The 16216-nt window shown below is 37.4% G+C and overlaps 1 protein-coding gene across 1 annotated transcript in view; it reads right to left on the bottom strand.

The window, feature by feature from the left end:
- Positions 1 to 619: 619 nt before the first annotated feature.
- Positions 620 to 16216, bottom strand: part of LOC107656292 (protein-methionine sulfoxide oxidase mical3b-like) — a 23715-nt gene continuing 8118 nt past the window's right edge. Inside the window, exons 9-34 of the mRNA XM_016444057.1 lie at positions 15451 to 15566; positions 15225 to 15351; positions 15066 to 15150; positions 14843 to 14990; positions 13644 to 13840; positions 13440 to 13546; positions 13287 to 13358; positions 12810 to 12977; positions 11278 to 11388; positions 10512 to 10695; positions 9871 to 9956; positions 9084 to 9361; positions 8770 to 8999; positions 8404 to 8481; positions 6098 to 7369; positions 5931 to 6019; positions 5145 to 5222; positions 4898 to 4948; positions 4568 to 4807; positions 4394 to 4487; positions 3705 to 3755; positions 3084 to 3149; positions 2863 to 2955; positions 1585 to 1684; positions 1354 to 1427; positions 620 to 1238 (exon numbers count right to left, since the gene is read on the bottom strand). Of these exons, the coding sequence (XP_016299543.1) occupies positions 1054 to 1238; positions 1354 to 1427; positions 1585 to 1684; positions 2863 to 2955; positions 3084 to 3149; positions 3705 to 3755; positions 4394 to 4487; positions 4568 to 4807; positions 4898 to 4948; positions 5145 to 5222; positions 5931 to 6019; positions 6098 to 7369; positions 8404 to 8481; positions 8770 to 8999; positions 9084 to 9361; positions 9871 to 9956; positions 10512 to 10695; positions 11278 to 11388; positions 12810 to 12977; positions 13287 to 13358; positions 13440 to 13546; positions 13644 to 13840; positions 14843 to 14990; positions 15066 to 15150; positions 15225 to 15351; positions 15451 to 15566 (4380 nt within the window). The 3' untranslated portion in view covers positions 620 to 1053. The remainder of the gene's footprint in view (positions 1239 to 1353; positions 1428 to 1584; positions 1685 to 2862; positions 2956 to 3083; positions 3150 to 3704; positions 3756 to 4393; positions 4488 to 4567; positions 4808 to 4897; positions 4949 to 5144; positions 5223 to 5930; positions 6020 to 6097; positions 7370 to 8403; positions 8482 to 8769; positions 9000 to 9083; positions 9362 to 9870; positions 9957 to 10511; positions 10696 to 11277; positions 11389 to 12809; positions 12978 to 13286; positions 13359 to 13439; positions 13547 to 13643; positions 13841 to 14842; positions 14991 to 15065; positions 15151 to 15224; positions 15352 to 15450; positions 15567 to 16216) is intronic.

Genomic DNA, 16216 nt, shown 5'->3' with positions numbered 1-16216 from the left:
GGGTAATGACATTTTTACACCCCTGTTGCTAAGACATTTGGGCCTAAATACAGTTAAAGCACTGAATTGTGTAATGCTGTCATTTTCTGCAAATTAACATTACAATTAAAGTAGGCATATTAACAAGTTTTATTTTTAATTTTAAATAATAGTTTTATAATTAATAACAATTTTGGTAAAAACATCGACATTATAACATCGTTTTTATTTTTTATTACTTATTAATAATAGCATTATAAGTACTGCTTTAAAAAAGTAACAGAACACCAAAGTGTAATATACATTCATGGTTTTCATGCCAAAAAACAAAACAGTGACTAAACTCCAAATGAAAATCTAATAGTCCATACATTTTTCTCAAAAGAATGGTTGTTTAATGCAAGGAAGTTTTACAGAATTAAATATAACAGCAACAAAATGTCAAATAAATTATGTGCAAGTAGATTATGCAGAGAAAATTAAGATAATTAAAAAAAAAGAAGCACATTTCATCCAATAAATGAATATTAAGAATGGACAATTGTGTGTGAGGTTAGCTTATACAGGTTGTCCAAAAAAAGAAAAACATCTCAGTCATTCATAAACACAGGTCTTATTTTGTATAAGTTTACATGCGTCAGTCTGTACTGTATGTTGACAATGTGGTTATATATGCCATTCCATATTCATTTCTGTTAAGTCAAAACATGGTGGATCTGGGTAAAACTACAGATGTACCTTAACTTTATCAACAAAGAGAGCAAACAAAAAGATGTTCCGTTGCATAGTAGCGTAGCAGTCTAGAGTAGTAGTATTTGGCAGCAAGACATTGCCATTTATGTGTCTTAATCAGGGCCTGTATTTTGCACCTCGGAGGAATCATTTCCTCTGGGTCAATCTCTTGCTGTGTCCTGGGATTCATTATTTAGACACCTATGCAGTTGCACATACGGCCCAGAGTGCAGGTGGACGGGCCTGTTTGGACCAATGAAAACAGCAGCTGCGTATTTTTGTTGCACAAACAGACACAGAGTAGCCCTTCAAGCGGTATGATGAGATTCATGCATGTGCAAATCAGTCCCAGTGCAGACTGAAGCCCTTAGAAAGCATGACGGCCTCCAGGTCACTGTCCTCCTCATTTTCCCTCACTCGCTGCTCCTCCAGCAAGGCCACCAGCGCATCCCTCTGCTCCACCACATCCAGCATCTCGCTCAATATACGCCTCTCCTCGGCCAGCTCATCCTTCCCCTTCAGATCGTCTGAGAGAGAGAAAGAGGTGCTGTGAAGTTGCTATTAATTAAAGAACAACTATGAGAGAAAACCACAAAGGAGTAAGGGGAAGTTGAACTATTAATATCCTCTGTGTGTTCTAACCGTCCACCGCCATGCGCTCTCTCAGCTCTTGCTGCAATCGGCTCTGTCTGTCCTCCAGCTCCAGTTCACGTGCACTGTGGACAGACCACACAGATGAAAATAGAGCGATCAAACAATACTAGACCAAACCGAGAAGCTGAACACTTATGTAATACCTGATGTAATCACACAATGCCAGATCAGTCCGCACAGTTCAGATACTATTAAACATTCAAACTGTTGAATACTCACAATATCATGAGCTCAGATTCATAGCGCACGAGAGCATTCTTCTCTTGAACCAGTTTAAACCACTGATGCATTAAGCTAGGATCATCTTTCTTTCCCATTCCTGTAAGAGAGAGAGGAGGAGCATGGGACACTGGACACGCTAACATACACATGCATGAATATGTCTAAACAGGGTCCAAATTATTACTTTTTGGGTGCTAAAATGCAAGTAAAAATTGGCTTCGGCTTTGGTTCCTCAATATAACATAGTTAAACTATAAGAATGATAGCTTGAAAGATAAAATGAAAGACATGCAAGTCAAATAAAAGACATACAAAAAAAAATGTATAAATAAATAAAATAACATTTTGTGTGTGTATATATATATATATATATATTATAAAAAATAAATAGAATTTTTAAATTAAAAATCTATTATAAATTTGTTTTTGTATGTATGTATTAAATATTTGTATTTCATTCATTCATTTATTATAATATTAATTTAAAAACACTTTAAAAAGCAAATTTTGGACCCTGCTTATAAACTACACTACTGTTCAAAAGTTTGGGGTCAGTAAGACCTTTTAATGTTTTTGAACCTCTTGAGTCTCTTATGCTTACCAAGGCTGTGTTTATTTGACAAATAAATACATTAAAAACTGTGAAATTTTAATACAGTTAAATTTCTTTTCTATTTTAATATATTATAAAATGTAATTTATTCCTGTGATGCAAAGCTGAATTTTCAGCAACCATAACTCGAATTTTCAGTGTCACATGACCTTTCAGAAAATATTCTAAAATGCTGATTTGGTGAAACATTTCTTATTATTATCAATGTTGAAAACAGTTGTGCTGCTTAATATTTTTATGGAAACTGTGAAGATATTTTGATAAATAGAAAGTTCAAAAGAACAACATTTACACTATCGTAACATTACAAATGTCTTTACAGTCACTTTTGATCAATTCAATGCATCATTTGCTGAATAAAAGTTAATTTCTTTAAAAAAATAAATCTTTTTTTTTGTTTTGAACAGTAGTGTTATTATCAAAACATGCAAGCAGACAAAAACAAACAGGGAGCTGATACACACTAGACAATAATACAAAAAAACATCTGCGCACACATCATACACACACACAGTGACAATCCCAGCAATTCCCAAATAAAACAGGATGTGACATTTTAGATGTACTGACAGCCATGCAGATCAATGACGTGTCATGCCCATGCAACTCTATCGCGAAAGGTTACAGAATGAAATTTAAGATTACAGGAGAGAATAACGTACTTAGCTGATGAAGTGGAGGTTCTTGCACTACATAAAGAAAAAAGACTGTACAGACATAAACTGAATGATCGTGTTCTGTCCCTTTAGCTTTGGCTGCGTACAGCAGGACACAGGAAGAAAGAGGAAAAAGAGGAGAGAAAGGTAAAAGGATTTAGAAATGATTGCTATTACAAAATCCACACTAGAGGTGTGAGTCACACAGGAAGCTGGTGAGGTGTTACCTTCTGAGGAGCAGCAAGGACAGAGATAGACAGGCCTTCTACGAGGGGAACCTAGAAAGGGCTCGACTAAGACCGCAGAGACGGGCAGAAAAAAAGAGGGAGAGGAGGAATTCAGGAATTCAGGAACGCAACAAAGCAAGGATGGGAATAGTGGAGGAATGTGAGGTGCGAAGCTGAAATGGGTCGAGTTGGATGTTCATGTCCAGGCAGTGGTCTGACTGACAACCTGCTGTCTCAGAAAGTAGGCCACCAGAGAGATTAGCTGAAAGTAAAAGTTAAAATAGCTTCTAAAAATATACCATCTACCCCAACTAAAATCTGTGCTTGTATTTCCAACAGTACTGCCATTTACATCTCATCTCATACAGTCACACCCACCAGACGATACAAGCTAACTAATGCTACCACGAGCATCTAGATCCAATTTAGACACAAAGCTAACAGCAAGCAGACAGGACAGGGTCCACAGCACGAAAAAAGCCAGAAAGCCTGTTTTTACACCACCCTGTTAACATAAAGATTCTAAAACGGCTGTTTAATTTGTGTTAACACCAAAACTAATGAGCCTGTAAGATGGTAAACATGTTTGTTAGTGTCAAATCGTCAAATCGTCGTACATACCACCCAGATGTATGTCCAAAAGGTTAGATGTACTAGAGTCTCCCCAGAAGTCTATATCATGAGGAAGGACAAGTCATGAGGATCGTGACCATTAAAAGTCAAAGAAAACAGAATACCCTGCACCGCTCTGTCTCTGTGTTTTATGAAAATACGCTAATGCCGTGAACAGTAAAAATGTATAGGCAATATGTTTTTGATGAATGTAAGACTTTGTAAACAAACATATAATGAGTATGAACAATGAGGGATGATGACATTTCATAGTACATCATATATCTTGCAAGAATAGCTAAAATATTAAATAAAATAAATTAATATAATAAAAACATTTGTGAGGTTTAAGCTTAAAACACAAAATACACTTATATTCAAGATACATTTGATACATTTTGCTTACACTAGCAAACCCGATTTGATTGATCACAATTTGCTCAATTTGATCACAAACCAGGATTGATCACAATTTGCATGAAACGACATACACAAGTAATATTAAAGCTATGTAAAATAATAAAATAATATAATAAAATGTTTAAAATAAAATAATGTTTTGAATAACTGAATCCAATTTAATCAGCCCTGAATCTTTAAATTGCGAAATTAATTCATAATTAAATGGTTTCTATAAAACTGTATAATTCCTTAGGCTCATCCGTTTGACAAGAAAGTGACAGGTGATTGACAGGTACCTGCTTCGCCTCTGAGTGCTTTCTCCACAGCTACACCCTTCTCCTCCAGCTGCCTCTGCTTGACCTCCACCTGCTCCAACTGACGCTGGATTATCTGAGACGACATATACAAAAATAAATACATATTGTTTGTGGCACATAAACAAGCATGATTCAAAGATGTCACCCACAGACCTGCGCCCTGTGCAGCCTCCGCAGCTCCTCCTGCTTGGCCTGTCTGCGTGCTGCTCTCTGCACTCGGCGTGTCAGCTTGGTGTTGAGTTCTTCCTCCGTTTCTGCTCTCTGAAACAGTGTGGTACAGAAACTTATGCTGGAAGGGTCCGGGAACACCACCCAAACACCTAGCACCTCTGACGGACATGACGACACTGGGGTGGCTGCCTTGGTCAGCAGCTCTGGCAAAACACTGCGTTTCTATTGAGGAACAAGATGCTGAGTGTTGCAGATTCAGCCAATGGGATTAAAGACTGAAGGGGCTCAGCACGTGAAATAAAAAGATGCTACCTTAACAGCATATGCCCTCTTGAATGCCAACGTATGAGGCACGTAAAGCGACTCGGGAGAGAGAAGGCAGAAACTGAATTAATCTAAACTGTATTTTGAGTACAACAGCTTAACAGTGCTAAACACAGCACTAACTCCATTACAAAATACACATCTATGTGCTACTAATCACAGGAAACGGTTTTACAAGCTACTTTCAGCATCACAATCTAAAATCTGAAAAACAATTCTATGCCATATTTGATACCTCATCCCCTTCATGCACCTCCTCATATATTGTTTCTTTCAAAAGGTCTGTCTTGATATCAGACAGTTCTTCCCTCAGCTGAGAGCACATCCAGAAAAAGACATTAAATTACCACAAACGTTTCATATTTAAAACTCACAATGCGTTAAATTATTCCATTAGTCCAGCTATAAAGCTCTAAGGAGTCACGGATAAATTGCTAGGCAATGTGTCTTATTGTTGTGTTCAGTAAGATTGAAAATATTTGAAGAATGAAGAGGACCATGAGAAAATGTAAAGGACAAAAATCTATATAAAAAGGAAAATGAGTGGCAAAGATAAAAAGCAACAGAGTCATATTGTGAGAAGTCAACCTTTCCTTGATTTTTCAAAAATAAAAGAGTTCACTGAACTGTGAAATCATGGCATCTTTTAGATAAAAAAAACTATTTATTGGAACTAAGCTGCAAATATGACTCACTCTGAAGTCCTTGGACTTCTGATACAAAGTATCACATGTGAAAAGGCCAGTTACATAAAAGTCTAAAAGGCACAACAGCAAAAATTTGCCTATTTATTTCTAAAGGTAGCAGAATTTTCATTGTCTATTGTCAATAATGTGGTAATGTATGAAGCATAGCTAACACAGAAGTCACTTTAAAACCATGCAGCTAGATATGCTTTATGAAATTTCCAATTGCGTGGATTTCTATTGAAATGGCTGTATTTTGCCCTTGAAAATATGCAGAATAATGTTAAATGTGGCCTTAAGGATCAGAGAAAGGAGATAGGCGTGTTTTACTCTACCTGAGCTCTAAGAGGACATCTTTCTAGAAGCGCATGGCAGGACAAGTCTGTATCTTCAGAGAAACTAGGATTCTTTCGGAAACACAAGTCTGCAATGTAGAAAGACCCTTAAAGTCATGTTCATGTGGTACAGTTCATTTATAGATCCATCTATCCATCCATCTCACCTGAGGTTCTGTTGATTCCCGACACTTTCCGCTTGCTCTCGGTGTTAGTTACGGCAGGTAGAGTTTCCGCCACCATCACAGACTCCTTCCTCTTTTTGTCCTTCTTATACACCGAAAATACAGTCTTCCAGAGGGACTTGTGCTTTCCTGGCTCCCGCTGAGTCTCAGCCACTGCGTTCATGCTCTTCCTGCTTTTACGGGGGGAGAACAACGAGTTGCGCTTTTTCTCTTTCTCCTCCACACCCGTGTCCGCCCCCCACAGCTTCATCGCTGACCTACGAAGCCTGACCTCCGGTCCCCCTGCCAGCAGTGGGGCGACCATCCGGTCTGGAAGTGTCCTCCTTTGCTCCAGCCTACGGTTGTCCGTCTGGCCGGCCGTGTCCCCGGGTTCCGAGACACCGGATCTTTCCGGAAGTCTGGACGCTTCTTCTGCCTCATCTCCACACAGGATCTCAATTTCATCCGGAGGAAGACTCCGAGCTTGATCGAGGTCGGGATTAAAACCGTCCCGCTGTGGAACAGGAGTAGCGCAGGTCGATGAGAAGACCATAACCTCTCGGTCCAGTATCGGTTCAGAATGATGAAGGGCGCGATACTGCTTGCCGATGAGAGGGGAGTGAGATGGGCTGTAGGGAGGAGTCGGAAGACCTGTGTCTGGATTTAAAATGCTTTCATTTCCAAATGAGGTGGAATTTAGGTCCAAATCCTGCTTGTCCCCCATCACACAACCTTCTACAGTGATGCTTAGTCTGTGGATTACAGAACAGCGGCCAATCGTCTCTTCTAAAGCAACGCCTGCATCGCCGTCCATAGTGTGAGATGGTTCAGGCGGGGATGTACTTTGAGATTGAGTTTGTGTGCTGGAGTCACAGTTTCTTGGCATTTGGTAGACAGAATTGGTATTGCAGGACGGTATGTAAGCGACTGAGGTGTAAAAGCTTTCTTTAACGTTAGATGTTTGGGCTGCTGTATGTTTGGGGTCGCATTCTCTAGGCAGCGGAGTCAGGCCTAAACTCTTCCTGATCTCGGCACTCTTCAGCCAGAACTCCTCTACGACCTCTAACCTCTTGACAGGTGGGTTCTCGGGGTTTGTCGATAGCTCAGATGTGGGAGTGGGGCCTGATTCTGGTGGTTTCAAAGAGGGTGAGGACTCTGCAGATGACTGGTGCAATGAAATGGACTCTTCTTGTTCCTGTTGGTCACATGGTTTGGACTCTCTTATGGAGCTGGTGTCTATATCTGTGTCATCACTGTATCCTTCAAATGACTCTGCTTATTTAAAGAATGAAGGGATAAAGAAAAAAGTTTAATGAAAATTTGAAAGAATTTTAGATTAGTTCTAGAATCTTCTTAACAAAATAGTTTTGTGGGGGAAGCGGTGCAGCCTTTCAGGTGCTCTTAAACAAGCAGTAACATAAAGCAGCCTGAAAAAAGATACGCTTGTAAAGAGGGTTCAGTCATGGTACAAATAAACTATAGAAAAGCACATTTATTGTTTTGGAGGTTTTGACAGATCCATATTCTGGAACTATATTTCAAATCAGTTCTTAAACATGTACAATAGCTAAATAAAAAATCATTTAAAATATTTGTTTTATTAAACATATATCAATTTAAATATAAAAATTATATTAATTTAGAAATATATATATATCCCCCCCCCAAATAGTTCCTATTATGAGTGTGCATCTAACTATTGCTACTGTTATGGCTTTAGTGTAGTACATTTCACATTACTTGTACCATGTGCATCATTTTTGTGTACATTTTGTGTACAATTTTTGCTGTGCATCAATTTTTTCTGTAAAGTAGGTAATTTCTTTATTTATACTTCATAAACTGCAAAAGTCATTAAAAGTATGTGCTAACCAGGCATAGTGAATTAAAGTCACTTTTTATTATTTCTGTTGTGGCAAACTACAAAGTCTCGCCCCTTAGTGAAATCTTACTGGTTCAGAATCTTACACTATGTAGCAAATATGTTGGGATTGGTAGTGATTGTTTGCATTGTGCAGCATTATTGCTTTCTGTGTGGGCAGATAAATTACAATGTGAAAACATGTCATGTTGTGCCTGGCTAGGACACGGTTTAAGTTAGATACTAATTTGCAAAATATATAAAACAGGCAAACTAAAACAACTGCACATTGTTTCCATAGCATAACCAAAAACAGAAAAAGTCAACTGCAAAATATACAAACATTAAAAACACACTATTAATCATACACAGCCTGCAAATGAAATAACCGGCAAACAAATCTTTTATGCTAATGAAGGCCATCAATTGTCATCAGGGGCGGTGCTACCTTTAACAAACCCCGCCTCCTCTTCATCAAGCCACACCCCTGAAAGCCGTTCCCTCTCCCAAGGGCAGTACTCACCCTCTATACATACACATGTCAACACACCTCAAAATACACACACATACAGTGGGGAATACACAACAATAAACATACAAACAAGCATGACAACATTCACCTCACACACAAACAAACATATTGTGGAAATATGACACAAAAATAGATAAAGACAGATATTAAATTGAACAATACCTCATCTTAAGATGATTTTTATGAAATAAACAAGCTATATAGTCAAAAACAATGTCAGATGTCTTTGCCCATTTTATCAGAGCCATTTTCTGAAGAAATTGAATAGAAACAAATACCCACCATCACTAGAATCTCCCTGGTCTTGTTCTTCTTCTGAAACTTCTCCTTCTTCTTCTTCCTCTTCCTCATCCTCAGCCTCCTCCTCCTCTTGTTTTTCCTGGTTCTCTCCTCCCTCTTCCTCCTTTAGCTCCTTCCCCAGGCCTAACTCTCTCTCTCCATTCGTCCTGATGTTCGGCCCCTCCTCCTTCTTCCAGGCAAGCTCCTCCTCATCTAGGTCTGACTCAGAGCTACTGAAGACCCAAAAAGGAGACAGATTTAGCCAGGGAAAACATGCCAGTAAATATTAGGAGCATAACAGGAGTATGTTTGGATACCTGGACTGCTCCTCTGTGTTCTTCTCCTGCAGGCTAGCGCTGAGGTTGTGCTGTGCAAGCGTCTCCTCTGGGACCTCCTGCAGTGGGCTGTCCTGTTGCTTTGGACAGGGTTTGTAGTTCTCCAGCTCAATGCGTTCTGGGGTACCACACAGTCTCTTGGCCAGGCTGGATACCATGTCTGGGTGGGCGATGGAGGACCAGCTGTCTGGTGGGGTGACTGTGCCCACTGACCCTAGAGAGGACAAAGACGTGGAAGCCGAAGATGGAGCAGGGAGAGCCTGAAGAGACAGAAACACACACAAGTCTGCATTACACGTCAATAAATGCAACAATACCTTTTTAATTGAAGAAATAGATATCACAACTTTTCTATGATTTCTTTTCCATTTTTATTTATATAATGGTAAACTAAATTATATAAAAATATTTTAAATAAAATACATATGTTTGAATGCAGAATAAACAAATGATAGAGTTATATACACATATATATGTGTAAATATATATACAAAAATATATAAATATTTATTACATAAACTAAAATATAAATTAAATACAAATGTAATAAATACATTAAAAACTATGGTGCAGGTTATACTATTTTAAAAAATTGCTTCCTATTTTTACATAAAATTATTCACAAATCTGTCTGACATATATAGTCATTATACTGATAATGCGTGTGTACTATAAAACATACATTTTTACATTTTATATATATCTAAAAATAGGCACATAGAGGATCTGAAAGAAGTATAATGGTGATATTGATGAATGATGAGGTTACCTGAGTAGGTCGAGGGGCCACAGGTGGGGCCGGTCTCTTTCTCTGAGCCATTCTGAAGCTGAAGTGGTGCTTACAGTAAAACTTCCCTGTACAAACCGAAAGAAAGGATAAGACGTGAGGGAGCGGGAAAATAAAAAAGTAGCTGATGTAGGGAGTAAATGTCTTATTTATACCATTGCTTAAAGTCTGTCTGAATGCTGCCTCTTTTTTTTAAACTTGAAGTGTTCGAATCCTGTGATCTATATGACCCTATCACTTGGAACTTTTTGATGTTTTGATTCCTATTTTTAAAAAAATGTTTAAAAGGCATTTTGCTGAGGGCGTTCAATTTGTGTGTGTGTGTGTCCTACTGTCATTATCGGACAACAATAAAAGCCCTGTCCCAACAGACACATATTTCAGACCTCATGACTGTGCAATGGTAACAAAAGAGCAGTTTGTTTTGCCGAAAACAGTTGCCTACTGGAACACAGAACAACAGGGCATTTTCACACACTGTATCACCCATCGTGAGACCACATCCATTAAAAGCTAAACACCTATTGTTTTTGATATGAGCATAAAATCTTAAAAACACTAAGTATTGAGAATGTTAATTTTATTAGTAAAAGTATGAAGTGGTTAATCGTACACACACACACCATGTTGCTGGTCGTAAGTGTAGTTGGACAGGCGTAACGTGGAGCTGCAGTGGTCACACTGGAAGCAGCTCCTGTGGAAGAACTTTCCCTCCGCGCTCAGCCTTTCCATGACATAAACGCGACGGCCACAGAAATAACACACATCGCTGCCGCCCATATTCACAGGAAACTCCTTTTGAGAACCCTACAGGTGAGAAGCCAAAGGTCAAGAGTCAAAAGAAAGATGCTTAACATGGGCAATTACAGCTGTCAGGACAGAACTGGGGTGACAGTGTGCGTTCAATAATTTTTATATTATTATTATTTATTATTATAATTATTTTATTTATTATTTGCAAATAATTTTATTTAATATATAATATAATAATAATATAATATATATATATATTATATATATATATATAATATTAATATATTAAATCAAATATGGCTAACATAATGAAATGCTTCAAACAGTCTCAGATTTCACCACGTCATAGAAACAAGTTTGATCATGACAGTAAATTACATTTGATTGCAGCACTTCCATGTACAACACTTTGGGTGTGATCAGTCTAACAAAGCCGTAAAGCGTTGAGCCTTCTTAGAGAAACTGGATTACAGCAGCAACTCACACACTCACAGTAATTAGTAAATATAACACCAAACAAAAGTCAGCGCTGGGATACAGACCTCATACACACAGTAATACAGGCACTAAAATGGACACAAGAACATTCACAATGTTAGGGAAGATTTGTCGGCAGCACTACAGGTGAACTCTTACCAACTCCCTCCTGTGAAGGAGCTTGGGAGCTTGATCCTGCTGACTCTGAATCTGATTGGCTATCTGCTGAGCCAATGAGCTCACTCCGCCCGTATACATCTGAATGTGGCTCTACAAATCAAAAGATGAGCATGGAAAACAAGCAGGAATGCAAAATGCTTCAGAGATGAAAACCATCACAAAGACAAAAGAAATGATGTATCAATATTCATATGAGAGCATAAAGGTGTGGAAATGACAGATTGGTCTTAGAAAAAAGAGAAAGGCAACAAAAATGAATACTATAAAGATAACCATAACAACAGCTATATTAATGTTCACACCAATGGGCAATAATTTATTATATAAGCACGCTCTTCAGTTATGACGTCTGCCGCTTTAAACACTTGAGTGCTTTAAAGTCTAATTGGTTTTTGATTGGATTTTGGCTGTAAAGGTTTTTATCGTTCATCAACTGGGAAAAAAATCATTCTGAAAGTGATTTTGACAGTGAACGTCTATCTATCTATCTATCTATCTATCTATGTATCTATCCATCCATCCATCCATCCATCCATCAATAAATCAATAGAAATAAACCTGTCAGTCAAAGGCAAAGTCAGTAAGAAGCATAGAGGATTAGATAGAGATAATAAATCATTCTGTCTGAGATTCTTCAGTTAAGACCCTCAAATCACATGTCCCATGGCCTCCAGTCACTGATAGGCTGTAGAGCCCCAGGCCAGTTCACACACAGAGCTCCTTCATAACAGTCCCAGAGACCAAAGAAGCTTAAAACAGAACCAGATTAGCCATTAGTATACAAAAGTGTACACTACTGGACCAATTTTATCTTATTGCACAGGTGTGTTTTTACCTTCTCGCTTTAAATTGGCAGAGAGTGAACTTTGACCTTTTTCTTGTAGCGGAAACTCATCAGCTCCTGCTGTGTTGTGTGCTTTTTCTTAAGTAGGGTTGGTGGACATCAAAATGTTAATTCATTGTAGAGTAAAAATTCCCGGTGCAGTCTTCTAATGCCGCAGTTGTCACTGTCAATCACCTAAATGGCTTTTAATCTAATAAAACGCCTTATAACTGCCTAGAGGCTTTGCCAATTCTAGTTCACCCTGTTAAAGTGTGTATGCTAAGTTTGTGCATGAGCCACTCTATGAATCAGCAGCTTTCGCTGATAGGCAAGGTAAGCTAATTCACTCAATATTAGGAAAACATCACAAAATCTCATGACTAACAGAGGCATTGTGACATTTTATCACAACTAAAACAAAATACTCCATCTTTTATCAAACATGGTGATTTTTTTTTAATGACTATAAGACTTGTTAATCAAGTCAGATTGACACGATGAAGCATTAAATCCTTTCTCCTGCTTAGTTTTTTTTTTTGAAAGAAAGCAACTTTGAAAAAAATACAAGTTTTGTTGCACCTCGTCAGGACATGCTGTAACTTAACTTGAAAACAAATATATGTATGCACAAGCAAACACACCTTTATACGTGTAAAAGCACACATGCATCACACAAATACTCACACACCTGTCGGCGTGTTGCAGTGGCTGAGGCCGACAGTGAGTTCTCCTCAAATTTAGCCAGCAGTAGCGTTGCCATGGACCGAACCCTGCTGTGACCCTCAGCGACCTTTGGTTCTGAACCAGGAGTTGCTTCTGAAGTCTTATTTTCTTTGGTATCATGAGGAACGTCCTCCTATATCAGGAAAATATCACAGATAATCAACATAAACGTTATGCTTAACAGATGAAAAAACTACAGTATATATACTATAGTGTATATATACAGTACAGTAAGTTTTTTTAAAATCTAAAAATACAGAAAGTTTCCTGTGAGGAGTAAGTTTAGATGTAGGGTTGGTGTAGGGCAATAGAACATTCGGTCTGTACATTAGAAAAAGCATTACGCCTATGGAGAGTCCCCAAAAGGATAGCAAACCAGACGTGTGTGTGTATGTGTGTGTGTGTGTGTGTGTGTGTGTGTGTGTGTGTCAAAACAACTCACCTCCTCTGACTGGCCAGTCTGGCTTGTTCTCCTCCTCTTTCCAACACTATCTGCTTCCTTCTCTTTCTTATCCTGAAAAACAGCACATCTTAACATATGGGTAACGGCTGATAAAAGACTGTTGTGTAATTGTGTGTGTGTGTGTGTGTGAACCTTGGGATTGCGTTTGCGGGACAGACTCTGTCCCAGTTTGCTCAGCAGTGAGATGGGTGACCTGGTGCTGGAGAACAGAACAGCTTTCTCTTCTGAGCTCAGGTTTCCTGTTCAGAGAACAAAAAGTGTGTATATAAATAAACATAAAAGGTCAAAAATATGACACAAATAAAAATAAAATAACAGATAATATCCTATCCTGACCACCAGCTGGCGCTGTGTCTTTGAGGAGCTCATAAAGTTGACTGAGGTACATGACCATGCTAAGAGAGTCACTCTCTTCCAGTGTGCTCATCTCCTTTCCGGTCATTATAGGACAAATACCAAATTCCTGCTCCGCCATGTCCAAACCCAACTGACCATTGAGCTCCGCCTCACTCTCCTCCAGAGACGCAAAATCACTGCAAGAAACAAAGACGGTAGTGTCAGAGTCACACATTCAGAAAACCTCAATGCAATAAAACAATCAGCCCACACTTTTAGCTACTAACTTTCCTTTTGAAGGACTGAAAGCACTTAAAAATCAGCTTTATTAAAAATTAGCTTGAGCCCATCAATATAATAGTATCTTAATATATAAACATTTATTTAAAAGAGTTAATAAATACTAAATAGATCAATAATGAAATATGTCAACAAATACACAAGTCTGATGGAAAATGTCATCTACATGTAATTTATATATTTATTGACACATTTAATGATTTGGATTTTATTTATTGACATTTATTTAATAACTATATAGTGTCAATATATAATTAACTATAAATGTTATATATAATTTAAGAAATCATAAAATGTGTTATATTTTTTATTGACACATGATCTATTTCTTTATTTATGCTTTTAATTAAATATTTATTAATATGGCACTCTTAAATCCTCTAGTCCAATAGAAAATGTAATTTACATGCGATTTATTTATTGACAAATTTCCTATTTTTTTTAATAGTGTGAAGAAATAAATAACTACACTTCAATAAATAAATAAATAATAAAATATGTATTTATATTATGACATAATTAAATATATTATTTTATAAATATAACATTTAATAATATGTAATATATTTATATGCATATTTATTTATTGACTCATTTCATGATCTATTTAGCTACTGATGATTTTAATGAAATATTTATTAATATGGCACTCCCGAATCCTCCATAAATAATTTTTTTTACTAGATGTACATATTTAAAACGGTCCCTTCTGGGAAGCAGACCAAAAATAATGGTGCCACAGTCACATCATATAAATTTTAATCCAATAAAATGCTAGCAATAGAAAGCAGCAACTCATAGTTTTGCCAACCTGTGAACTAAACCAGGTTACCAGCCCAGATCTTTTACCACTATGCCACAACCCTCATTCATACCCAGAGTAAAGAGTGTGAACTCACATGAGGTCAGGTCTGAATCTGTGAATGAGAGCGCACAGGGCCAGGCCGCTCCTCCAGGAAGTTGTGAAGTCCGTCACACACACGTTCATGTAGCCATGTGTTTGCTCTTGACACCAGCTCAGCAGCTTACTGTAACGAGCCACTGACTCTACACACACAGACAGCATGTTAGATTGTGTATGAATGTATATGTGGGAGATGGTATATATGAAGTCACACATACCTTGGCGTGTAAGTCTTGGGTGTGGAGAGCTGACTGCATCAAGGCTCAAAACTGGACCCTCACCTGTGTCTATGAGATGACACACCTGTACACACATGTTCAACATCATCATGATCACCATCACTGATTGTGACTTGATTAGAACTGCAGGTTTCTAACCTGAGCAGCGCTGATGAGTTGCATATTGATGTTGGGATAGCGGCTAGCAGGATCCATGCTGTACTGGCTGTGGTTTTTACTGACGTTTTCTGGTGTTGTCTGAGGAAGCAGCCGATACACACTCTCTCTGAGATGGGGAAGAAACGGAGGGGGGTATTAGAACAGAATCCTACATTGTCAGAACTGTTTGTTCATAAATCTGCCTTGACTTCATTCAGACTCTGACCTCTCAGCCAGAACCTGTGAAGGGGTGTTGCCCTGACCCCAGCTGCGAACCATCCAGGCCGTGTCCATGGCTGCCAGGAAGCCCCGAGCAATTCCTGTTCCCATTGGCCAGAACGGCTGTAGGAAACAGAGCTGTATAAATACACTAAAATGCCTAAAATTAGGAAAATCAGAGCAAACAACTCATGAAAATATTACAGATGTTTTCAGAATGTTATTATATTATTAGTTATTATATTACAATAACTAGTTTTAGTGACAAATTTTCAAAACATTTTAAATTTAATTGATAAAACTTACCAAAATAGTTATGAAATGTATTATTGAGTGTCAAAATACATTTATATTCTTTAAAACAAGGGATACCAAAAACTTGATCATTATGATATTATGGTCAAAATAATTGCAAATTACAATTCTATACTATTTTTATATATGTTTTATTTTTATATAAAAATAAAATCAATCATTTTAAATGCTGCAAGTGAATTTAGGCATCAAAACATTATAATATACATTGCTATGTATGAAAAATATGGATATTAATTTTTGAGATTTAATAAAAAAATGAATATGGATATTCATTTTGAGCTAAAAATAAAATTTAATAAAATAAAAAAATAAAAATAATATGTTGAAATATAAATTATGCATTTAATATAAATGTATTTATTAAATTATGAATGATTTTGTTGAATGTTAGGTAGTGCAAACGTAGTCTAAATGTGAAATATACATTTAAATATATATATATATATATATATTAA

The sequence above is a fragment of the Sinocyclocheilus anshuiensis genome, unplaced genomic scaffold (assembly GCF_001515605.1).
Source record: "Sinocyclocheilus anshuiensis isolate Anshui unplaced genomic scaffold, SAMN03320099.WGS_v1.1 scaffold183, whole genome shotgun sequence".
Taxonomy (NCBI): Eukaryota; Metazoa; Chordata; class Actinopteri; order Cypriniformes; family Cyprinidae; genus Sinocyclocheilus; species Sinocyclocheilus anshuiensis.
This window is presented reverse-complemented; position numbering and strand designations above follow the sequence as displayed.